General features: G+C 38.0%; 1 protein-coding gene across 1 annotated transcript in view; it reads right to left on the reverse strand.

Moving 5' to 3' along the window:
* LOC126095212 (putative protein FAM10A4) overlaps positions 1 to 24060 on the reverse strand; it is a 198260-nt gene that overhangs the window by 156489 nt on the left and 17711 nt on the right. The window contains exon 3 of the mRNA XM_049909949.1: positions 14399 to 14566. Coding sequence (XP_049765906.1) covers positions 14399 to 14566 — 168 coding nt within the window. The remainder of the gene's footprint in view (positions 1 to 14398; positions 14567 to 24060) is intronic.

Here is a 24060-nt window from a genome sequence, read left to right on the forward strand (position 1 = left end):
ATTAATGTTTTATCAGGTTCCAGAAACAAATCTAAATGATTTCGTAGTGTAAAGTAAGAAGATTAGAGACATTACAGCTAGAATGGTTCAATTATATGCCTGCATCTACCACATCTTTACGTCAGCCTATGATTCAGTCAAAAGAAAGTGAGACTGACAAAAATATAGGCATCAAAAACTTAAGTTATTCTGGTGGCTGGATGTATCAGTTTCAAAAGAGAGATATTCAGTTTCATCTGTACAAATGTCTGGTGAAGCATGTAAAGTTTATGAAGAAAGTGCAAGCACCTGGCTACATGAATTTGATGGCATGAGAGAAAAGTATGCCTCGTGTGATGTGTTCAATATGGACAAAACTAAACTTTTCTACAAACTTTTTCCAAATTGCACCCTGGGGATAAAATACTATATTGCAGTGCCTGTGTTATTCTGAATCACGAAGCAATGTTCCTTCGGGTATGCATGCATGTTCAAAGGAATAGGCACTGTGACTTCAGCCACTAAAAATACATGAAATGCATTCACAGCTGCGAATAAGGACAATCATCATCAGCTGTGTAATGGAATGATGACAATGAAATTTTGAGCCAGACTGGGGTTCAAACTCAGATTTCCCACTTACCGCGAGTGGTCAACTTGCCATATGGCTATCCGAGCACAATTCACACCCACACCCAAACTTATGTATGTTGTCAACCGTGTATCTACAACCTGTACTCGTACATCCATTATATGAATATTCCCGTACAGGGGAGACATTTTACTTGAAAGTCACTTGCCCGGTATTGGGAATAAATACAATATTGCAGTGCTTGTGTTATTCCAAATTATGATGCAATGTTCCATCGGACATGCATAAATGCTGGGAATAAAAGGTAATAAGTGTCACAATGGAGCATGCAGACAACAATGTGTAACTCTTGCCCTTGCGTGTAATGTGGATGGCAGTGAGAAGTTTCGTCACTGGGCTATCGGTAAGTCCAAGAAACTGCATTGTTTTAAAAACAAATATGAACACTTTCCCTTGCATCCACTCTCATCATACGAAAGCTTGGATCGAAGGCAGATCATTTCACATGTGGCTTCTTCTTTTCAACAGTAGCATGATTGCTCAAAACAGACTGTTGTTCTTACATTGGACTGATGTACTGTCCATAACATACAGGATCTGAACCGAACCGACATAAAGGTTCAGTTTTACCATCGAACACAACAAATCACCTTCAGCCCTTGGATCCTTCATTTCTCTCTCATGAAGAGAGCTTATTGCGTGTGACTTGTAAGAGCTGCAATCTGTGCTGCTGAAAACAATACTGTAACCCCAAATTGGTATCTGCCTGACACAATAAAAGCTACTGCAGCAGCCTGGGACTCCTTGTCACCACATCATATACAGAAGTGCTTCAACAGAGCCTGAAGTCAGAGCAACACTGAAGTTGTCCAAAGTTAGACACTGCCACTTCACATGACGAACGGACTGTTCTGCAAGATACTGCAAACCTTGGGATTAGTTTTAAGTAATTCATTATATGTTTCTGTGGAATCTGATGTACCAAAAGCTGTGACCATGGTGCAAGAAGGGTCATCAGGAGAAAGTGTGGAGGAGGAGGACGACGAGGAGGAGGAGGAGGAGGAGGAGGAGGAGGAGGAGAATACCTACCTGTCAGGAGATGTTTATAGCCTTGAACTGTTTACAACTATTTGCTTCAACATCTGATGTCACTGCTGTGTTTATGGAAGCTACAGTTACAGCTGGTTGTGGAATTACGAGATATCTTCATTTCCACGAATGTCAGCAAACCGTACTTAAAGTTTTTCCAAGAAAATAGTGGAATTTGCGAGTAGTTGAGACTTTTACATCAATTTATAGTGTTATAAGTCTACATGAATGTAAAGTGATTGATACTGTGGTGTATGATGCATTACTGTACTAATGTACTTGTATACATATTAAAATCTGTGTTTTTCAGTTAACAAGAATTTTTTTTTAACACAAATTCTTGAATTTTCCGTCTCTTCGGATTCGTGTTAACGAGGTTATATTGTATATTATAAAAAAATGAGTGCGAGATTACAAAATATAATATCTTTTGATGTGTGCTGCCCTTCCGTTATACATCACAGTTACATGAAATAACAAATCTCTTTTTCAAGCAATATTTAATTAAAATTCATTTTTCACTGTATAATTTAATGGCTGCTGATGACAACAGTACATTTAGTTCATATTTAGCTTTCTTTAAATACATATTTGCGATCTACTACACCTACAAACTATGTGAAAGAAAAAAGTAAACAACTGATCACTTCTAGATTGAAATAGCCCATTTAAGAGGCTTCATTGGAGGTCTGGAAAAGTATAAAAACTCTTTACTGCTTCAAATCACATTAAAATTTCATTGAAAGATTTTGAAAGGTCCCTCATGGTTCCACACTGTACACCAGAGCAAAACCTGTAGTCGCACTGCACTCCAAAGGAGTGCAATTACATCCAACGGGGTAACTGGTCCACAATCCGGTTAGTAAAGGGGTGAGTCGTCGTCATCTGTGTGTGTGTGTGTGTGTGTGGGGGGGGGGGGGGGGGGGGGGGTTCAGCAGTGTCAACTGTTGTCACGAACTTTGCCCTGTTGCTCATCACACTGCAGACTGTTAGTTTTGACCGCGCAATGTGTGGGAGTCAAGGCCCAAGGAAAGGTGTAGTTTCAGAGGGGGGTGACAGCCTTCTCATTGTGTGACACGTCCACAGAGGCATTGGGCAGAATTGTGGTGAAGTTTGGTGCTAATGTCACATCATTAACCCACCTTATACCTCACATAAGCTTCTGAGCTCTGGCCTTCTTTTCCGCATATGTTGACAGCTTGCTGCTTGAAACCATCATCAAGCCTGAGGGTAATGTCACAGGATGCCACACTTTTGCATCATTGCAGAGGAAGGTCATAAGCATCTTTGATCAAAATTTCACACTTCAGTGTCACAATCAGAGACAACTACAATATTTCAAAACAGTGTCCCTTTAATTGTGTTGCAGAGTGCAGTTGTGGAAGAAAATTCGATTTATAACTAAAATTTTATGCTAATTTACATCTTGACTGAGTGCAGGAGCATTACAGCTGGTATGCTTAATTTGAACAGAATCTCTCTAGATTTTCTGCACTACTTTGAGGCAGAGTTCCATTGTGGAAACTATCACAGGCATCTCACACTGAAGTCCGCATTAAGCTTCCAACATTCGTAAACCAGTGCCAACCTTGAAGATAGTGTGATCTTTTATAAATCTGGGGTGCTTATTTCACTTCCTTTGAAATCGAGCCACATTTGGCTGACATTTACATACTTAATATGAAAGGAATAGAGACTGTCACCTGAATGTTTCACATTCATTTTTGTAACATTACAAATTAATAGGGCCTGTAGTCTAGTGGTAAAACGTGCGCCTGGAAACCAGAGGTGTGGGCTTGAATCTTTGTTGAGTCACTACATATTTCAGTCTTTCTTTAACATAGTCTTCACATTGCAATGAAATGAAGATCTGTGGAATTATTATTATTAACAAGGGAAACTTCCCATCACACCCAACTCAGATTTAGTGGTAAAATGGCCCAGTGCATCGCCTGTCAAAAACTGAACACAGAACAAGCATGAAAACAGGAAGAAGGTACACTGAACTGTGAAGAAAGAAGCAAAGTAGAAAGAGTGAATGATCCAACTTAAGATGTGAAACATCAAGCAAACTCCAAGAACTATGGCGTCTTGGTTGTGTGGTCATGGTGTTGGATTACAAAGTGGGAGATCTGTGTTCAAATCTCCATCATGATGACCCCCCCTCCCCCCTCCTCTCCCTCTCTTTTTTATTTTTTTTCCCCACATTATGAACTTTCTGTCTGGTCACTGACATGTCTGGTCTGCTTCTGAAGTCTTGGTAACTGTCATACTATACACTGGTTATACAATACGAGTCATGTGGTAAGAATGTATTATCGTTGCAAGTAAATGTGATGAATAGTGAGAGCAGGTGAGATGCTGCATACAGCTCTCATGGAAGTGAAAACAACAAATAAATGGGCATGAACTATGTTACAACAAAGAAATTTAAGTCAAAACTTACAAAACAGAATATGTGAGCCATAACACATGGTACTTCTGTAGAACAAATAGAAGGTACGTATGTCTGGAGGTCCCTTCCTTACACTTCGCTGTTGCAAACGGACGTTACACAATGACACTGACATGAATTTGAATACAGTGAACAGACACGTCAATGACCAGGCAGACAGTTCAGTTCATAATTTTGTGGAGAAAAAAAAGTAGTAGGGGGGCACGAAGGAGATTGGAATGCAGATCTCTCCGTTCGCAGTTCAACAGTGTGGCCCACAACCAGTACAAAATGGTTTTTCAAACCTGCTCATTGTTGCACATCTTGAGCTTGGACCATTGACTCATTCTGTTTTGCTTACTTACCCACAGCTCAGTACACCTTCTTCCTGTTTTCATGCTTGATCTGTGTTCAGTTTCTGACAGGCTATCCAATGGACACTTCTCTTAAACATTCATGATAACAGACCTAGTATTTTCTCCCACATTGTTACAATAGCATGTCTGAGTTTTTGGCATAACAATGAACACAAAAATGAGACCCACAGATACACAAAAGTCAAAACCAAAATTTTTGCACACTCACAGTTTGACATAGGAGGGTGAATATATATTTGGTGTAATTTTTGCTTTAGGAAGAAGGGATCAGTTGGTAGGACATGTTCTGAGACATCGAGGGATCACCAATTTAGTATTGGAGGGCAGTGTGGAGTGTAAAAATCGTAAAGGGAAACCAAGAGATGAATACACTAAGCAGATTCAGAAGGACGTAGGCTGCAGTAGGTACTGGGAGATGAAGAAGCTTGCACAGGATAGAGTAGCATGGAGAGCTGCATCAAACCAGTCTCAGGACTGAAGACCACAACAACAACAACAACAGGACTTTTCATAAGCTAATTATCCTATTTTCGGAAAAATGGCAGAAGAGAGGTAAATTCTGAGTTAGGTTAATGGAAAGTCCTTTCAGAATACAGCATCAGACTGTTTACTGTTAATTTTATCCCTCAAGTGAACATGTCATTTTTTATAACACAATCAAGCACACAGCGTTCCTTGTATGCACATAAAGAATAACTGACTGTGTTGTGAAGGTAAATATCTATGAGCAAAACCACAGTTTAATCTTGGTTAAATTAAATAATGATAAAGCAAACTTACATTATATGAGCTAAATAACTGTTTAATTAAGCAATAATAAGATTGCATTGTATCACTCTGAGATGCCATGTACAATTGAAATGACACACCCTAAGCATTAAACAGTGCAGTTGTATCAGATCACGAATCTTGGTCATTTTCTTACATGGATTGTACACTTTTTCTCACCTAGCTCGCTGTTTATTTTATATTATTGCTGCTCACTTGAGTGTACGATGGCAAAACTTATCACTTTGTTAGGTGAAGCAATGATGAAGAAATAGGTACAGGCTCACAACTGTAAAGCAACAATGGAACCATACATGTGGCAGCCCATTCTTCACGGAGTGCTGCACTGAGGAAAGGTATCGATGTCGGTCGGTGAAGCCTGGCACGTCAGGAGTCTGTGCGGGCCAGTCCATTAAAGGGATGTTGTTGTTGTGTAACCACTCTGCCACAGGCCATGCATTATGAACAGGTGTTCAGTCGTATTGAAAGATGCAATCGCCATTCTTGAATTGCTCTTCAACAGTGAGAAGCAAGAAGGTGCTTAAAACATCAATGTAGGCCTGTGCTGTGATAGTGCCACAAAAAACAACAATGGGTGCAAGCCCCATACATGAAAAACACAACCACACCGTAACACCACCAACTCCGAATTTTACTGTTGGCACTACACACGCTGGCAGATGACATTCACTGGGCATTCGCCATACCCACACCCTTCCATCGGATCGCCACATTGTGTACCAATTTTTGTCACTCAACACAACGTTTTTCCACTGTTCCTTCATTGTTTCGTCAGATGAAATGGGTGTCACAGTAGCTCTAGTATATTTCCCTCATCCATCTCAGCAGTACTGCTTCAGGTCTTGTGCAAGCTTTCAGGGAGGAGGGATGTTACATCTCTAGACATCATTAATAGCACAAAAGATGTGGTGTGTTGTAACATTTTGATTCTATGAAATAAAATGTTCCATTTCTAACCCACTCAGGCCGACGAAAGATGTACCTGGGAAGCGAAAACATTCCTTAGGTAGTTGTTAAATGTGGAACATCCCACAGTGTGCACTCTGGTTTGCCGTATGTGCATATGTCGACAAGGTGCGACGGCAAGTGAGCGTCTCCACCTGCTGTGGAGGGCCACTTATGCTTTGGCTTCATGGCTTGGCAGTGCCATGGAAGTCACAGAACAAACACCAGAACAATTGAAGATTATATATGAGAACTGTCATTCTGTAATGTCAAGGAAGTACACGAATACACTTTGCAATCTATGTCGAGCTACCAGTTAAGACAGATCTGTTTGACCATCCATCATAAATAAAGTTGTACAATGGAAACATTATGCTTATGATACAAAAGAGTTACCGCCAAAGTGACTACATTATTACAGTAGCTAGAATAGATCAGACCTCTCTTTCAGCACCTGCCAACTGCAGAAGTGAAGACGTCTCACGTCACCGTCTAGTGGTACTGCACAGCTGGTCCACTACAGTGAATAACTTCAAGAATGGCGACAGCAAGATATTTCTAAGGTAAATGTAGGCACACATAACAACCAGGTGACAGACTGTGCATGGTGTGGAACACATCATACTAAAAATACAACCTGTTACACTTCTTTTGGCATCCTAGTGCAAGATGAAAAATAGAGAGCACTAGCAATTTAAAAAAAAAAAAATCCAAGAATTTTGACAAAAATATCAGAAGAAGATACAATGTTGCCTATAGCAAACCAAGCCAATAAGTGAGAAAATATAAGTGGGCACATGCATCAGTGCGGGCTGAATTAATTTGAATCGTGAAGAAGAAATCATTTTAATTTGGTAAATCACTAGAGGTGTTAATGACTATAAAGAGTCGAAGAAAGAATGTTAGTTGATCATAGCAACATGGTCAACAGTGAAAGATCAGACCTCTCTTTCAGTGCTTAAGTAACATTTGGCAAGTGAGTGGGGAAGAATTTCATCAATGAAGTGACTGAATTCTGAATTGTGATTTCCAGACTACAATTGCAGCAGTGATTTCCGTTGGCATCCCTGCAGCGACTGAATGGCATGGCAATAGTGCAGCTCCTTCGCAGTGCAGCGGCCAGTCAGCTCATTGCCACATCACTTATCCCATGCATGACACACAAGCAGCACCATACAATTCACTGAATGACTGATTAGGCAAGTTGTAAACAACACCAACTTGATTTCTTTTCTTTTCTTTTTCTCTCTCTTTTTTTATTAGTAGATCATTCTGTGAAGATTGTAAAGACACACTTCACTAACTTTGGGTAGTTAGGTCTCAATCTGGTGACACTGTTTAAATACAAATGAGGATATACCTATTGTTGCCGAAGTTGTAAGCCAGTTCAGATTAGGAAGATAGAGGAGTTGGCAGCTCTTATTAAGGCTCAATGGGTGTAATTAAAAAAATTGGTATACAAATGTCTCAAATGTAAAAACACAAGGGGAGAAAATAAAAAGATGAAGGAAGAAGGTAGCTTCAAAAGCATATAACATATCTAACATAGAAGCAACCTTATTGAAGTTACCTAAGCAGTTACAAACATAAAGCAGTTACAAACATAGACAATTAACCAATGTGACTTAGTAAGAAATGTGGCTCAAGAACAGTTTAAAGAGATAAATGATAAGATGCAAAGACAGAAGAATTGTCAACCCATTAATTCAAAAGTATGCACAATCAAAACTCAGACACGTGAGGCCAGGTAGGGGTGTCAGAACAAAGTAGAGAATTAGGCAAAGTAATTGGTGCACCAAACACTTATCTACTTTTGAGGAGTGTCTGCACGAGCTAGCTGAACAAAAAGAACAAGAGAAAGTTGAGCCTACTAGCGTTACCACCAATGCTTTGGGTGATACTGTAGAACATCAAAAAGTGTCTCAAAAGCTGTGGGAAAAATTATAAGATTTCAAATACCAGAACAATTTTAAAACATTGAGACACTGCGTTAGTTCAGTGGAGCTTGTAATAGAAAATTTACGTGTCTGAGAAGCTTACTAAAATGTACGATGATTGTAAACCTAAGTATGATAAACATTTGAGTGAGCTTACAAAAGTGTACAATGACTGTAAATGTAAGAATGATTAATTTTAATGAATATCCTGATGCAGGATTTGAAATTGGAGTTCACTTATGGGATAGGAGTATGCTTGTCAATACGGAGAGATATTCATTCGAGGGTTTTTTTTTTAAAAAAAAACGGGATTTCCTTTGGCGGAGCTTGTGTGGTACACATTTCTGCCTGTAGGCATGTATAGCACGACTCTTTGCCAGTTAAGTGCCACCTATATTGTCGACCTGGCTTGTTCTGTTCATCTGCAGTGATTGTTTTTGCTGGCTGTTTTGTTCTCGTTTTCTGTTTTTATTATGGTAAGTTCAAGTGAACAATGTGCAGCTGTAAAATTTTGTTTTCCACTCAGTAAAAATGCTGATGAAACACTTTTAATTTTGAAAACTGCTTACCAAGATGATGCTTTGTGAAAAACTCAAGTGTATGAGTGGTTTGCTCAATTTAAAAAATGGTAACATATCAATTGATGACAAACCTCATTCCGGACGTCCATCAACTGCCCGAATCGATGAAAATATTGAAAAAATTCAATAGCTTGTGCTCACAGGCTGTCAATAAACAACTGATCAACTGTCAGAGATAGTGGGTTATCTTGGGAGTTCAGTGTTAGACAAAAAATACCCAATTGTGGCAGACGAGACTGGTTCTTCCACCATGACTATGTGCCTGCACACACAGCTGTGTTACACAGTTTCTGGCTAAAAACAGCATAATGGCATGGTTCCACTGCCCCACACACCTTACTCGCCTGAACTGGCTCTGTGCGACTTTTTCTTATTTCTGCACATGAATAGGCACATGAAAGGACACCGATTAGACAACATTGAAGAAGTCAAGAGGAAAATGAGGCAGGAGCTGTCAGCCATTTCTAAGGATGGCTACCAAAAAACTGTTTCAAACAGTGGAACAATGTATTAGTTGTAATGGAGAGTATTTTGAAGGGGATAAGGTTGTTTTGTAAAACATTTGAAGTATACAGCTTTTAAAAATAATTTTGCAGTAATAAGAAAGGTAAATATCAATGAGTATTTAAAAGAAGCATTAAGTTATGGAAATGTATTTCCAAAGTTATGTGTACTACTGTCAGTTGGCAGAATGAAATTTATTAGCAACAGATGCTATGTAATGAGACACATTTGATTCTATGCAGGTGAGATGTATAAATTTGTAAGAGGTGCATGGTTTAGCGGTGATTCTATTCTCCTGGCCCTAGATGAGGCTATAGTATGATGTGTGGAGGGCACCTAAAAAGCATTATGAATCCAATGTACCTCAAGTTAACCAGTCCTCTAACTGGATAAAAGCCTAGGGTTTATTTTAAAGTCGTGTGTTGAACATTTACTATTTTATTTTTATTACTTACCAGAGGCTCTTTAACTTTATTACCCATTTGTTTAATGGTGATTGAAAGCTAAAGGACAGGTTTGAACTACAAGATGAACAAAGCAAGCAACACCTTCAGCAGTCAGTCAGATTAAGTCAATTAAAAACTACCACCAGAGCTGCAACTGTAATGCCTGGGTGCTATGTAATCTCTGGAGTATGATGAATATTACAAATGCATTATTAGTACAATGAGCTACTACTGATGAAGGACCATAGAGAAAGAGACCAATAAATTTTTTTACGGATATTGTGGACATTAAAATAGTAAGAAACACACAGCAACCAAATACAGATGCTGTTAAAAATTTCGAAAATATGTATGATGTTAAAATATATGTTAGGCACATCATGTACACCGGTGAAGAGGATGGGAAAGGAATCCACACTCCAAGTGGAGCATGCAAGCAAAAAAGCAATAGATTGGCGAGTCCGTTGTATTGCCGCCGTAGCATAAAATAATGCTAAGACTATTGTTATCTGGTAAGAGGACACTAATTAACAATTGCTTCACAGCTCATGTGCGAAAATAATCTCTGATGAGAGAGCACTAATAAATAAATGACTTAAATAAATGAAATAAAAATGCTATTAATAACAAAATCTATTACATTAAGACATTAACATACACATACATAAAAATGTGACCCCTCCAATAATTAAGAATACAGATAAGCCTTACAATCTAGTAGTAATGAAAAATCTCTGGCAAATAGTTACTGACAAGGAGTATTTACTGGACAGTGAAGACTTCTGGGAGAAGTGTGCTAGAATGTTTTTAATAACGGATAATAAAACGAATGAAGGAGTAATAACACGAGAGAAGGCTCATACACACATACACACAAAATTCAAGCTTTCGCAACCAACGGTTGCCTCATCAGGAAAGAGGGAAGGAGAGGGAAAGACGAAAGGATTTGCCTTTACAAATGTCTCCTTGTGTCTGTGTATATGCGGATGGATACGTGTGTGTGTGCGCGCGCGAGAGTGTATACCTGTCCTTTTTTCCCCCTAAGGTAAGTCTTTCCGCTCCCGGGATTGGAATGACTCCTTACCCCTCTCCCTTAAAACCCAAATCCTTTCGTCTTTCCCTCTCCTTCCCTCTTTCCTGATGAGGCAACTGTTGGTTGCAAAAGCTTGAATTTTGTGTGTATGTTTGTGTTTGTTTGTGTGTCTATCGACCTGCCAGCACTTTTGTTGGTAAGTCTCATCATCTTTCTTTTTAGATATATTTTTCCCACGTGGAATGTTTCCCTCTATTATATACATTACGACATTAAGTAGATTTGTCTTATTTTATAAAAACTGTAAAGATTAAACAGAGATTAAGAGCAAACTTAGAACATAAATTAAGTGGCTGCCTTTTAACATATATAGTCACCATTTGACTAAAGACATGAAGAAAAAGTACATTTCAGACATTGAGAACTGCATTTTTGTAATTACCTTTGACATGAGAAAAATGCGACCACTCCAATAATTAAGAATACAGATAAGCCTTACAATCTAGTAGTAATGAAAAATCTCTGGCAAATAGTTACTGACAAGAAGTATTTACTGGACAGCGAAGACTCCTGGGAGAAGTGTGCTAGAATGTTTTTAATAACGGATGATAAAACGAATGAAGGAGTAATAACATGAGAGAAGGATCATTGTTAGATGATTTTAATACAATACGTGTAAATTATTGCACTGGAAGAAATATAGGTAAAAAGATATAAAAGAAGGAATCACGCAAAATAAGTTTGGAATAACCAGATAAAGTTTATATGCTACAGAGAAACTTCATCTCTGGGATGCATAAAGATACAGGTCAGATGCTGTGCATACTGTTGAAGATTTTTAAGATAGGGTGTACTTGATTTTATATAGATATCGGATAAGAGAAGGATATTCAGACAGAGCGAATGGACAGTCTAATCCTTGTTCAGATGAAAAAAATCTGCAGCTCCGTATTGAAAAAATGAAGCCATGACGTACACTTTAGTCTCCAAGAGTTAATACAGAAGAGTCAGGACTCAGTCACAATAACACAGGAATGTTTCAATGTGTTTCTCAGGAGGAGGAGGAGGAAGAGGAGGGATAAACCAAAATTGAAGAATTCTTGAATTCCCTGTATAGAATTGCTATGGTACTGAATAACAAAATTAGGAAAAGGCTAGATTGCTACTCACCATATAGTAGAGATGTTGAGTCGCAGGCAAGCAAATACATTAAAGCTTTTGGCCAAAAGGCCTTTTTCTACATATATTCACACAAACACTATGTGTGAGTTGTGCTTGTGTGAAAGTGTGTACATGTCCTACTTTAGAAGAAGGCCTTTTGGTTGAAAGCTTACACGTATACAGTGGAACTTCGATTTTACGTTCTTCGATTTTACATTTTTTGTAATTCTATACCATATAATTGTAATCCCTTTGGGGGGGGGGGGGGGGCGCTGAAAATTCCCTGATTTTACATTTCTTCCTAGAACGGTTTACCTTGATTTTAAGTTCTTATTTGATGTTTCACTTGACTTATTCCCGGTCTCTTCCTATTGATATTTCATGTGACACAACGAGTTATAAGTGGCACAAAAGACATATGGTTCACGCCACGGGCGGTGGCAGAGTTAAGGGAATATTTTAGGCCAGTGTGGAGAGGAGAGACACAACTTGCAACATTTAGCTTCAACATGCAATTACGATACAACTATTGCTACGTTGCAGCAGTAATGAGAAAAGAAGACAGTCAACATGAAGTGTTCTGGACCAAGCCAATATGAGATGAGGGGGCCCACCCACCACATTTTCCACTTATAGATCAGTCTCAACCTTTTGCTTTTATTTCCAATGTATTGTATTCAGCAACAATATCAATTGTCAACATTTTAAATTCAGACACCGAGTCTCAAAGAATATGCTCAGTCATAATCAAGGAAATGTCGCCCATCTCCAGCTAGTGAATTCTTATTGGCTGGCGACTTGTAAGTTGCCCAATAGCCAGCGTAGCCACCACACCACACTAACACACATAAAAAGAGCTCACCTACCGGTTGTGTGGAGAATGGAAATGGCAATTCAACAATGGGAGTGCAGGTAGGGGTGAAAGCATTTTTTGAAGAGCTGAAAATATACTTTTCGTGCAGACAATGTGCTATGACAGAGACGTCACATGGGAATAGAACAAGGGTATTGTGATAACACATTTTAAAGACTTTCGTGATCAAATCTGACACAATACAGTTGCAACAATTATGTACACTACTCATGTATATACTCTGCACCACACACTGTACATCGGGAAGTTTGGCAGCAATGGTAGAAGGCATGACGCGAAACCATAGCAGCTGAGCTTTCTTTCTAATTTACATTTTACACAGTTTACAGACATTTACTGAGCCAACTTCTGATAAGGTCGTAATGTCAACTGGGGAAGTAAACCCATTTTTTCACATCTCTGTTTCTCTCATAAAGCCTAAAATAACACTTTAACAGTGGTGAGCTTATGAAGTGGAGTTTGTAAGAAAAGCATTAAATAATAACAGCAATGCTGACCAAGTTTGTCATTAAGCAGATGTCAACATTTATGCTTACAGTTTAATCACTTAGTAGCTGTGATGTTTTTGGCTTAATTCAACATGTTCATCAATTCTTGCTTTTTTCTGGGTGAGCATGAAGGATGATTTCTCAAAAATGCATGTTTTGAACATAAAAGCTGTGGTCCTACCCAGATAACAATTTCATTTTTTTGATGAATTTTTACTTGCTGTTACACATCTGTGATTTTTTTAAAGAACTGATGAAATGCATTGCCACAAATTATTCTATAAGCATTGTATTGTACACTTAATTTCCTTCACTTACATTTCATACAAAGCATTGGAGAGGATTGCGATTTTTAATCATATATGCAAATTACATGTGTTTTTGGTCGATTTGGGGGCGGGGGTGGGGGTTAACACTTTCCTTGATTCTGCATTTTCCTCAATTTTGCATTTTTTAAGTCTGGACCACATGAAAATAAAAAATAGGGGTTTCACTGAAGCAGTCTTTTTGCTGTGCCTGTCTGAGACTTCTTGAGATCTCCTCTATATGGTGAGTAGCAATCTATTCTTTTCATGATGATGCTGCTATTCCATCACAGATTTTCCATTTTGTGTGTGTGTGTGTGTGTGTGTGTGTGTGTGTGTGTGTGTGTGTGTGTGTGTGTGTGTGTGTACTGAATAGCCTTACTTCTCGTCTAGGTACTGAATGATCAAAATGTTTTCTTTGACTTCAGCAGTGTGGTTGAATTTCAGCCTGGAACTGATGATTTAAGCAAACCAACAGAACAGATACCTACGATTTGAGAGGAACATGGACAAGAAGCTTAGAACAGAACTGGGGCAGGTATTACAAGGTGGAGAGAGTCAGAGACATTGCAAAAGGGGAGAAACCTGGATTATGTTTGTGAAGGGAGGGATTGTGAGGGAGAGCTTCAAGAAAGATAGCCTCTCTCAAAGTTCCAGTTCTTTCATCAAATAATACAGTTACAAAACTCGTACACCTGCTTATGGCACTGAACTCCATATTCTCTGCCATATGTACAAAAATAGTTATGGTTAGAATTGTGTTACTTAAAGGAATATATAAGCATAACAGGGTCCTCAGCAAGTTAATAGGTGCCTGCTGGCTTTTCAAAACTACATAACAATAAATATGTCAACAATTTTTACCAGAATTTAGAATAATAGCTTCAGTGTAAAGGTCCACAGCTTTTTGGTATTCTCCTTCAGCATAGGCACTAATGGCTTCTCTTTTCTTCTCATTAGATTTCTCAATATCTTCTTCTGATGCTTCTTTTCCCAACTCACCCATTGGAAGACTTTCATCTTTATCAGGTTCTGAAAAAATCAACAATAGCAACTGCAACTGAATTATTTTTACAAAGCACTGAACACAGTTTGGAGCAGTTACTTAATGCAGAGAATGAGATATGTCATGTAAATCAAACTTACGCAGTTATTTGTATAGGGTGAAGTCTCAAAGAAATGTAGGAACACACATGAAGAATAACAAAAAAGTAAATAAATATATACATAAAGTAAAAAAAATTAAATAAATAAATATATCTGTGGATTACTTCTGTAGCCTGACAGATGCTACAGTCACACATGGGCTACATTTATTCTATATGTAAAAACTATCATTTATTACTATGTTGTCTGGAAAATACCCTAAGGTATTCATTTTAACATTGGTCTGACAAGGAATAAAAGTTTATACCAAGAGCATGCTATTGTGAAACACTGTAATGTGGCTTTTAAAGGCAATGAAGTACGACAGAATCTTGAAAAAATTATGTAGAGAATTTTAAAAAATTGTTGACTAGAAATTCTCCCTAAACAGGGGATGTTAAATACAATGATTTCTCCGACACAGTTACTGGCATCCAATACGTAACAGGCATCAGTGAGCTCCAGGAATGTGACGGTGGGCACTCAGTGACCAATAGTTAAAAGTTGTCAGCAGATGCCGTTTTGTCTACTCTAGTTTGTCTTACCAGCTATTACATATTTAAAACACAAGATAAGTAATGACACAAGGAGGTGCACTCAAATGCACTGAAAATTGTGATACTTTTTTCAACAGATTTGGACTGCTTTTATTAGCAAAGCAAACTCAGTGATTATAAATATTTATTATTCCTTTTCAAATGTTGTGATAACAATATGTTATTCTTTTCATAGTCAGCTGAGCATAGAGCCATTCACTCATCAATTCTTTCCAGTTTTGAGAAGTCCACCTATTTCTGAATTACATTGGTTTTCCAGCAAAATTCTTCCCTTTTTTATTTGAAAATTTCATATTACATATAGCCATGAAATACGCTGGAACTGTATGTCCTGCAGTAAGAGATGTTTTTCTTACTTTGTTCTGAAATCATTAGTTTTACTTGACTGCATACTTAATATTGAGTTTATAAAAACATTTTATACAGCAGAATGCTTCCCATACTCTGACAAGATTTGGAATCAGTCCTAATATATATCAGCATGTTAGTGATTGTATCCAGCCTGTCAAGTTAAATGGCTTGCTCACAGCCCCAAACTGAAACTCAACAAACATCTTTGGGTGAACTGATGTGTTGTTCACGTCAGATCAATTCACTCGAAAATTTGATAACTATTCACCATGTGAGAACAATGCAAACCAATCCTGTCTCTGGTGTATGAGAATTTAACAGATGACTTGTCACAAAAATTAAATGCTATAATAATAAAGTTTGTACTACACACAATTTGTCAATGTGTGTCCCTGCAATGAATAGAAGTTGCTGTCCAGAAATTTTTGGCAAGATATATGCAGTTAAGAGGTCAAATATGGGTGAATATGTTTAAACACCGTATTCAGTTCAAAATGTTGACCATGCACCTTTCCACAACAAACACAGAAAATTTGAAGTACTCAAACAGTATGAAATCGAAAACCAAAAGTGTCTCACAACTGTGTGTGTTCAAACATAAAAACACAACTAACTTAGAAAAGTGTGCAATTTTCACACCTGTTACATGTATCTAGCAAACACTTAATAAAACAAAAAAATGTAGAATCTTAGGTCTATAATATCAATGAGTCACAGTTGGAATCAAGCAACTCATACAAACACCTGGGTGTAAATGCTTGTAGTGATATGAAATGGAATGATCACATACGTTCAGTTGTGGATAAAGCAGGTGGTAGACTTCAGTTTACTGGTAGAATACTGGGGAAATGCAATCAACCTACAAAGGAGATTGCTTACAATTCACTAGTGCTACCCATTCTAAAACATTGCTCAAGTGTGTGGGACCCATACCAATTAGGACTAACTAGGGGTATTGAACGTATACAGAGAAGGGCAGCATGAATGGTCACAGTTTTGTTTGATATATGTCAACAAATCCCTTGTACGACCCATTCTACAATACTGCTCAAGTATGTGGCACACAGTCCAAATAGACTAACAGGGGATATTGGACATATACAGTGGCAGTGAAGGGCAGCGAATGGCCACAACTTTGTTTGACGCAAAAGGGTGTAATGAAGGTGCTGAAAGAAATGAACTGGCAGACTCTTGAAGATAGACAGAGGTCTGCGTGGATGCGGATATCCGCGGTATTTGTAACATGGCGGATAAAATCGCGACCGACGCGGATATCCGCGGGTCACTTGTGGATAATGAGCAACGTATCTGCCCAGTACGTATGTTGCCATGTTAGTTGAAAACTTCAAGTCTGTTGATGTTCTTGGAATCTTGCAGGGCCCGGGTAGAGTGGATGTCTGTTGTCCTCAGCCCCTGGCTACAACCGATGTAGCTGTACCCAAGAGACCTGCGCCTAATCCATTTCCGCGACCGTGTCTTTTGTGTGGCCTGTGAAGTGCTCTATGGGTGGAAAACCTGCCTACTGTCTACCAGACAGGTGCCCGTTGCAATTTTCTGCTGCCTTCAGTTAGAGCTTTGTAGTGGCCGAGTGACAACGTGCATCATAGCAAATATCAGTGAGAGTTCTTTCTTCAAATGAACACCATATCGATGGATACAATTTCGTGTAAGGTGAAAAAAGGTGATTTTACACTAGTGAAGGAAAACAAATTGAAATCGCCAATTTGGAAAAAATTTGGATACGTATTTGATGGCAACGAAAAGATAAAAGATATAGTGGCTTGTTTTGCATGTAAAAAAGTATATTCCTACACTGGACACAAAAGTGGAACTTCAAATTTGCTAAAACATTCGTGTGAGGCTGGACAAAGTAGCATAATTACTTAAATACCAAGAGAGACGTGAAAAGTTCCTGAAGTTCCACCAAATTTGAATACAGCCGCGACAGAAAAACTTATCAATCTTGTCAGCAAAGACATTTTACCATTCGAAGTTGCGTGTGGATCTGGGTTTCTCGAGACGGCAGTTTCTTATTGATGTGGGGGCCAAGTACGGTGCAGTGAGTGCTAAGGAGCTGATACCTCAGCCAACCACCATATCCAGAAATTTGAAGGAAACAGCGGATCGTCTGCGTGAAACTGTCTCCACAGAAGTGAAGAATATATTCAGAGATATAGGTGGAGCACTAACTGTTGATTTATGGACTGATTCATACCATAAAATAAACTATATGGGAGTGACTGCACATTATGTTAATTATGAAGAAGTGAAACTTGAGGATCAAATGTTGTGCACCAGAGATTTTGAGAGTGAGATTAAAAAAAAACAGGAGAAAACATTAAAATTGAATTAATTAAGATACTACGGTCGTTTGATTTATTCAGTGCTGTGAATTACATCGTGTTCGTTACAGATAGAGGTCCAAATATTGTGGCAGCACTTCGCCAATACAAGAGGCTCTCGTGCTCAGCACACATTCTTAATAGCTGGAGCACACGACTCGAGAAGAGTGACGTGCAGCGACTAATAAATTCCTGTCAAGCTATCACAACTTTCTTTAAAAGATCTAGTCTTCAGAATCGCCTTCAGAAGTCACTGAAAGGAGATATAGACACACGATGGAACAGTAAATTGGATATGTTTGAGACTATTAATTCACAATGGTTTGAAGTTCTGTCAATTTTGTCAGAGAAACATCAAGATAATTTGATTGATTCTATAGACAAGAGGATGTTGGAAGATATAATAACCTTTCTGACACCATTTAAAATAGCTTCTTGTGATCTCGAAGCCTCCAAAACCCCTATGCTTTATTTGTGTGTGTTGTGGAAGTTAAAACTTCTCTCCTTCCTTGAAAAAAATGATGGCGACAGCCCATTTCTGATAGATTTAAAGAGTACAGCCAAATCTATTTTAATCAGCAAATGGGACATAACAGTAACCCATAAACTTGCAACGTTTTTGAATCCAAAATATAAAAACCTAAAATTTCTTAACAGTGCCAAAAAAGATGAAGTTGTAAAGGAAGCGAAAAATTACGTTGCGAGAAATTGTCCACAGTTAAAAGATAAGGAGGAAAAAACATCTGGAATTCCTGCAAAAAAAACAGAAGTCTGACGTACTTTTTAATGAATTTGAAGATTCCTCAGAAGATGAATCTAAGAAAGATCTTGACTTTGCGTCAGATGAAATTCTCAGATATACGAATGATAAAGTCCAATTTTCGGAAAGCATCGACCTGATAGCTTGGTGGCATGGATGTGAAAACATCTATCCACATCTTTCCAAACTCGCATACTTCGCGCACTGCATTCCAGGTCCAGCACGCCATCTGAGAGAAGCTTCTCTACTGCTGGACAAATAATGCAGGACCGACGCACGTCTTTGAAGCCACAGACAATTGATGACATCATGTTCCTGCATAGTAATCTTCCAAAGTAAAAAGGTACTTGTACAGCTTCTCTTACTTCACTGTATTTTTTGGGCTTATCTGAATTAGTTACAATTTTTTTTCATCTGATTCTTTCTTTTACAGAATTTGAATCAGAAGCAAGCAGAGATGAAAATATTTAATCTGAAGCCTGTGAGTTTTTATTGTAATATTTATAGTAAAGAATTTCCTCAACATATTGTTAGTATTTTTACTATTCCCAACAAGAACATTTAAGTAGCATTAGGTAAAAGAAGGAAATATTTAACAAGCAATTTGTTTTGTTGTAATTTTCATATTAAAGAGCTCAATTTTAAGTTTTTACTCTTCGCAACAAGAACATTCAACAGCTAACACATCACATCAATATTATTAAACTAGGTAATGATGATCTCATAAGTGCCTACCTAAATTTTAGCATGCACTACAGTAACATTTGCAGCCGCCGAGCGTTGTCGCTCTTTGTGAACAGTGAAACAGCCTGGCCAGAGCGGTGGCATGGCGGGCCTTGTAATTAATTACAAGTGGGACTTCAACCTACGGCTCACGACCACCAACAAGTTGTGACTGCGATAGCCCGTGAAAGATTATTCAGATCACATTGAAAACTTACAAAATATTCAAATCATCCAAAATAATAATGTGTCTTTTAATTTACCAGCCAATTAGTAAAGATAAGGGCTGAAATTCGTAACAAATTTGAACATTTTAACTGTAACTTGGTATTGCTTAACAGGGAACAGTGCCTAACATTTGAAGTTATGGGACAGTGGTTTTTATATAGACATCTTGAAATCGTTTGCAGTTCCATTAAACTCTGAAAACAAAAATTTACCATTGAAAGTATTAACTGCGAAATCTACTGCAAATTTTGTCTTAGTAATTTAGACCAATGTTGAGGATGTTTTAAAGTGTGAAAAACTTTGTTTAGTTGAGAATGAAGCAGACATTTCATTTATAGTTAGGTCATAATTCGATAAATCAGCCAAAAGGTGAGGTTCGAGATTTCAATCGTATTTTTAGCTAAAGCTAAATGGACTCATAATTTCTATAAGCACTGATTTTGTTGTCACTCTTCGGAAGACGAGTTATTTCTTCCAGACAACGTCAATTATTGCTGGCAGTGTAACTTTTACACAGGTGAACCAGCATTTTGCAGTGTAGGCCTAATACTGTAAATATTTTCACCTGTAAATGACGATGACTGAACGCATAAGCTATAATATAATCATCAGCTGACATGAATGGCTTCAAAATTTGACACATCTAAGCAGTGAGTACAAAAAAACTGTCGGTAAATGATGCAATGTGCTAGTAACAGTTTAAAATCATCGTCATTTTCAGCTGCCTTCGCACATGAGCAGCGAAATATAATTGTTTCTATACATGTATTTTCATCATTTAATACTATTACATTGAATTTTATTTTTTTAAAATAGCGTTTCCAATCTCACGAGATCCAAGCCGCTAGTGTGTGCGCTCCGGAGCGCCAATGCTTTCCTGTTTGGAATAGTCAGCTTTAGAGTAGGTATAGAGCATTTCCTGTGATTTAAGAAGTCAAAAGTAGTTAAGTTGCCACAGAAATGGCACCCTAACAATAACTATGTCATTACATACCATAATTCTAAGTACTACTGTCTATTACTATTAATTACTCATTCAAAACTTAAATATATGTGGATGCGGATAAGGAACTTGCGGATACGGATTAATTGCTGTGGATGCAGTTGTGGATTAGGACCATGCGGATGCGGATTGCACTTTTCTTATCCGCGCAGACCTCTAAAGATAGATGTACACTATCCTGAGGAAGTCTACTAACAAAGTTACGACCCTCTACATATCACTCATAGAGATTGTGAGTACAAGGTAGAATAATTACAGCACACAGATGGCCATTCACACAATCATTCTTTCCATGCTCCAGATGTGAATGGAATGGGAAAAAACCCTAATAACTTGTACAATGGGATGTACTCTCTGCCATGCACTCCATGGTGGCTTGCAGAGTTTAGATGTAGGTAGACTCAATTGTTGGCGAGTGATTGACTTTTCTTAGTTTTTAGATATTTCAATCCACAAAACCCCCTTGTCACAACAATGAAAAAATCTACTATGAGTAAGACAATAGTTTATGAGTGGTATAAATGTTTCAATGAGGGTCCAGATGGCTTTGGAGACAACAACCACCCTGGACACATTAGCACACCAATTACTAACAACAATACGGAAGAAGGACAGAAGATGGTTCTGGAAAATCACCATGATAGAGGTTTCCGATGATTTCTGCGAATCCTTTGGTTCATGTCAAGCAATTTTTTCATGTTTTGGGCACGAAATGTATAGTAGCAAAGTTTGTTCCGAAATTGTTAATATCGACCAAAAACAATATTGCGTAGACATTGCTCAGGAATTGCTGAATGAAGCAGACAACGATCCAAAACTTCTACTTAAGGTTATAACAGGTACAATACATGGGTATGCAAGAATGATGCCAAAATCAAGGTCCAATCGGTGCAATAGAAACTGCCTGATGAGCCAAGACTGAAAAAAATTCGACAAGGTCAACCATATGTGGAGGTTCTTTTTATTGTTTTCTTCAATTTCATTGGGATGGTGCATCATGAGTTCCTGCCTTTCGGTTGTATGGTCAATAAGAAATACTACCTGGAAGTTATGTGTTGTCTGTGTGAAGCAATCTGAAGAAAATGACCAGAATTGTGGCAATACTCTTGGAGATTGCAACATGATAATACTCCTGCTCACACCTCAATGTTTGTAATTTTTTTGGAAGAAAACAAAACCTTTGTTGGCTCAGCTGCCATATTTGCTGGACATGGCCTCCTGCAACGTCTTTCTATTCCCGAAGCTGAAGGGTACTATAAAAGGACAATTTTTTGCCACCTTCGAGCAAGTAAAACCGAAATTGCTAAAGGAGATGAACACCACAACAAAATGTGAGATCCAGAAGTGCTTCCAAGAATGGAAAAAGTGTTGACACAATTGTATTATACCTAAGGGGGGATTGCTTCATAGGGGACAAAGTTAATGTTGGGTAAAGCTTTGACAATGCCAGACACTTGGTGCGATGTCAGAAGTGCCAAATGAACATCGGCCAAAGAACCCAAGACAGAAGCTGACAGGCAGGATGTCAACAAGAGATTACAAAAGCTTCAATAATTTTGCACCTTTATGTTACTTTATGAATAGTGAATAAGCAACCATTTACCAGTCCTACATATGATTTCCTTACATTTTCAGCAATATTATGAAACCCACAGATTGCTACTCAGCACACAGTGGAGATATTAAGTCGCAGATACGCACAACAAAAAGACTGTCACACAAGCTAGCTTTCAGCCAAAAAGACCTTGGCAGGCAGAGATTGTGGTAATGTGCGTGTGAGCTAACTTAGTTACATTCCACCCTGGATTTTCCATTGTTTGATTTTCACCTTGATGTACATCCACACAATACCTCCTTCATATTACACAATAGCAGATTCAAGGGAACAAAAGCACATGCACAAAACTTAGTAGAAAGAATGTACATATGTCTGCGTGTTCCAGGGTCCACACATTGCCTCATCGTTCACGCAGTCTGCTACGCATTCATTTCTTTGTTTGGCAATTTGGACTGTGTTTACTGTGATGAAAGGTGAAAAAAAAAAAGAAAACACTCTGATTACTATGGGTATACCAGTATCTGAATTACAGGAATACAACACACAAAGTGATGTCAACATTCTGTTTGCGAAGTTCGGTCAAAGCTAGATTTTAGATTTTCTTCTTGGGAAACAGCAGTGATAAGGCTGGCAAACATATTGCATTAGCTGGCAACTGGTGACTTATACACCAGTTTGAGCTATTTATTTCACATTTCAAAACAAAGTTTTTCAATGATTGTTCCTGAAACTGAGACACTTGTGGGCCCTAGCTGCCTGTTGTCTACTGAACAGCACAAGAGATTCCCACAAACCCAAAAAGCAATCTACTATGATACCTGTCCTCCAAGTTGAAGAAATTCTGCATGCACTACTGGAGATGTAAGTGCTTGCGGACTGTCACAAGTGGTAAAGTACCAGTGGTTACAAGTGAAGTGACAGATCAGCAGTTTTTTTTTTTTTTTTAGGGTAGTGAGGGCAGAAACAAAAGATGTTCAGAGACAGGCTGAAAATGACATTCACATTGATAAAACAGGCAGCCAGAAAGAAAATTTTAATGTACACAATTCACGCAGACAGCCTCCGATTGAAACTAGAGAAATTGGCAGGAAAATTAGGTTCATCCAGTTGTAATTCAGCCAGTGCACAAAATCAGTTATCGTTAATGCATCAGAATATCTGAGGACTAAGGGGTAAGCTTCATGAGTTGCTTATTTGTGTTGAAGAATTAGAGTTGAGCAAACCAGTTGATATAATCTGCCTCTCTGAACATCATGTGACCAATGGTATAGATATGTTAAATGTAACAGGATTCAAGTTAGCTTCTTATTTCTGTAGAGAAAATATGGAGAAAGGAGGAGTTGCCATATTTGTCAGAAACTGTTTTGATTTCAAGAATATTGATGTTGATAAATTTTGCTCAGAGCAGCACTTTAGAAGCTTGTGCAACAGAAGAAGTATTTCATAATAAGTACTTTATTATAGTAGGTATATACAGATCACCTTCAGGAAATTTTAACCTCTTCATAAAAAATCTGGAAGCTCTGCTGTCCCACCTCACGGTTTTTTTTTTTTTTTTTTTAAAAAAAGGGAAACAGAAGAAAATAGTGGTTGCTCGAGATTTTAATTTGAATTTACTGAGAAGCTCTGTCAGCGAACAATTATCGCAATCAGTAACACTATCATTCAATTTAGTTCCTACTGTGAATTTTGCTACTAGGATATGTAAATGCTCTGAGACTGCTATTGATAACATCTTTGTAGACAAATCTAGGGAAAAAGGCATGTCACAAAACCAATAGTATATGGGCTATCTGATTATGACATGCAGCATCTTGTGTTAAACGTTGAAACTTGCCAGGATAAAAAATCTATTAAA

Source organism: Schistocerca cancellata, chromosome 8 (genome assembly GCF_023864275.1).
Source record: "Schistocerca cancellata isolate TAMUIC-IGC-003103 chromosome 8, iqSchCanc2.1, whole genome shotgun sequence".
In the NCBI taxonomy this organism is placed as follows: Eukaryota; Metazoa; Arthropoda; class Insecta; order Orthoptera; family Acrididae; genus Schistocerca; species Schistocerca cancellata.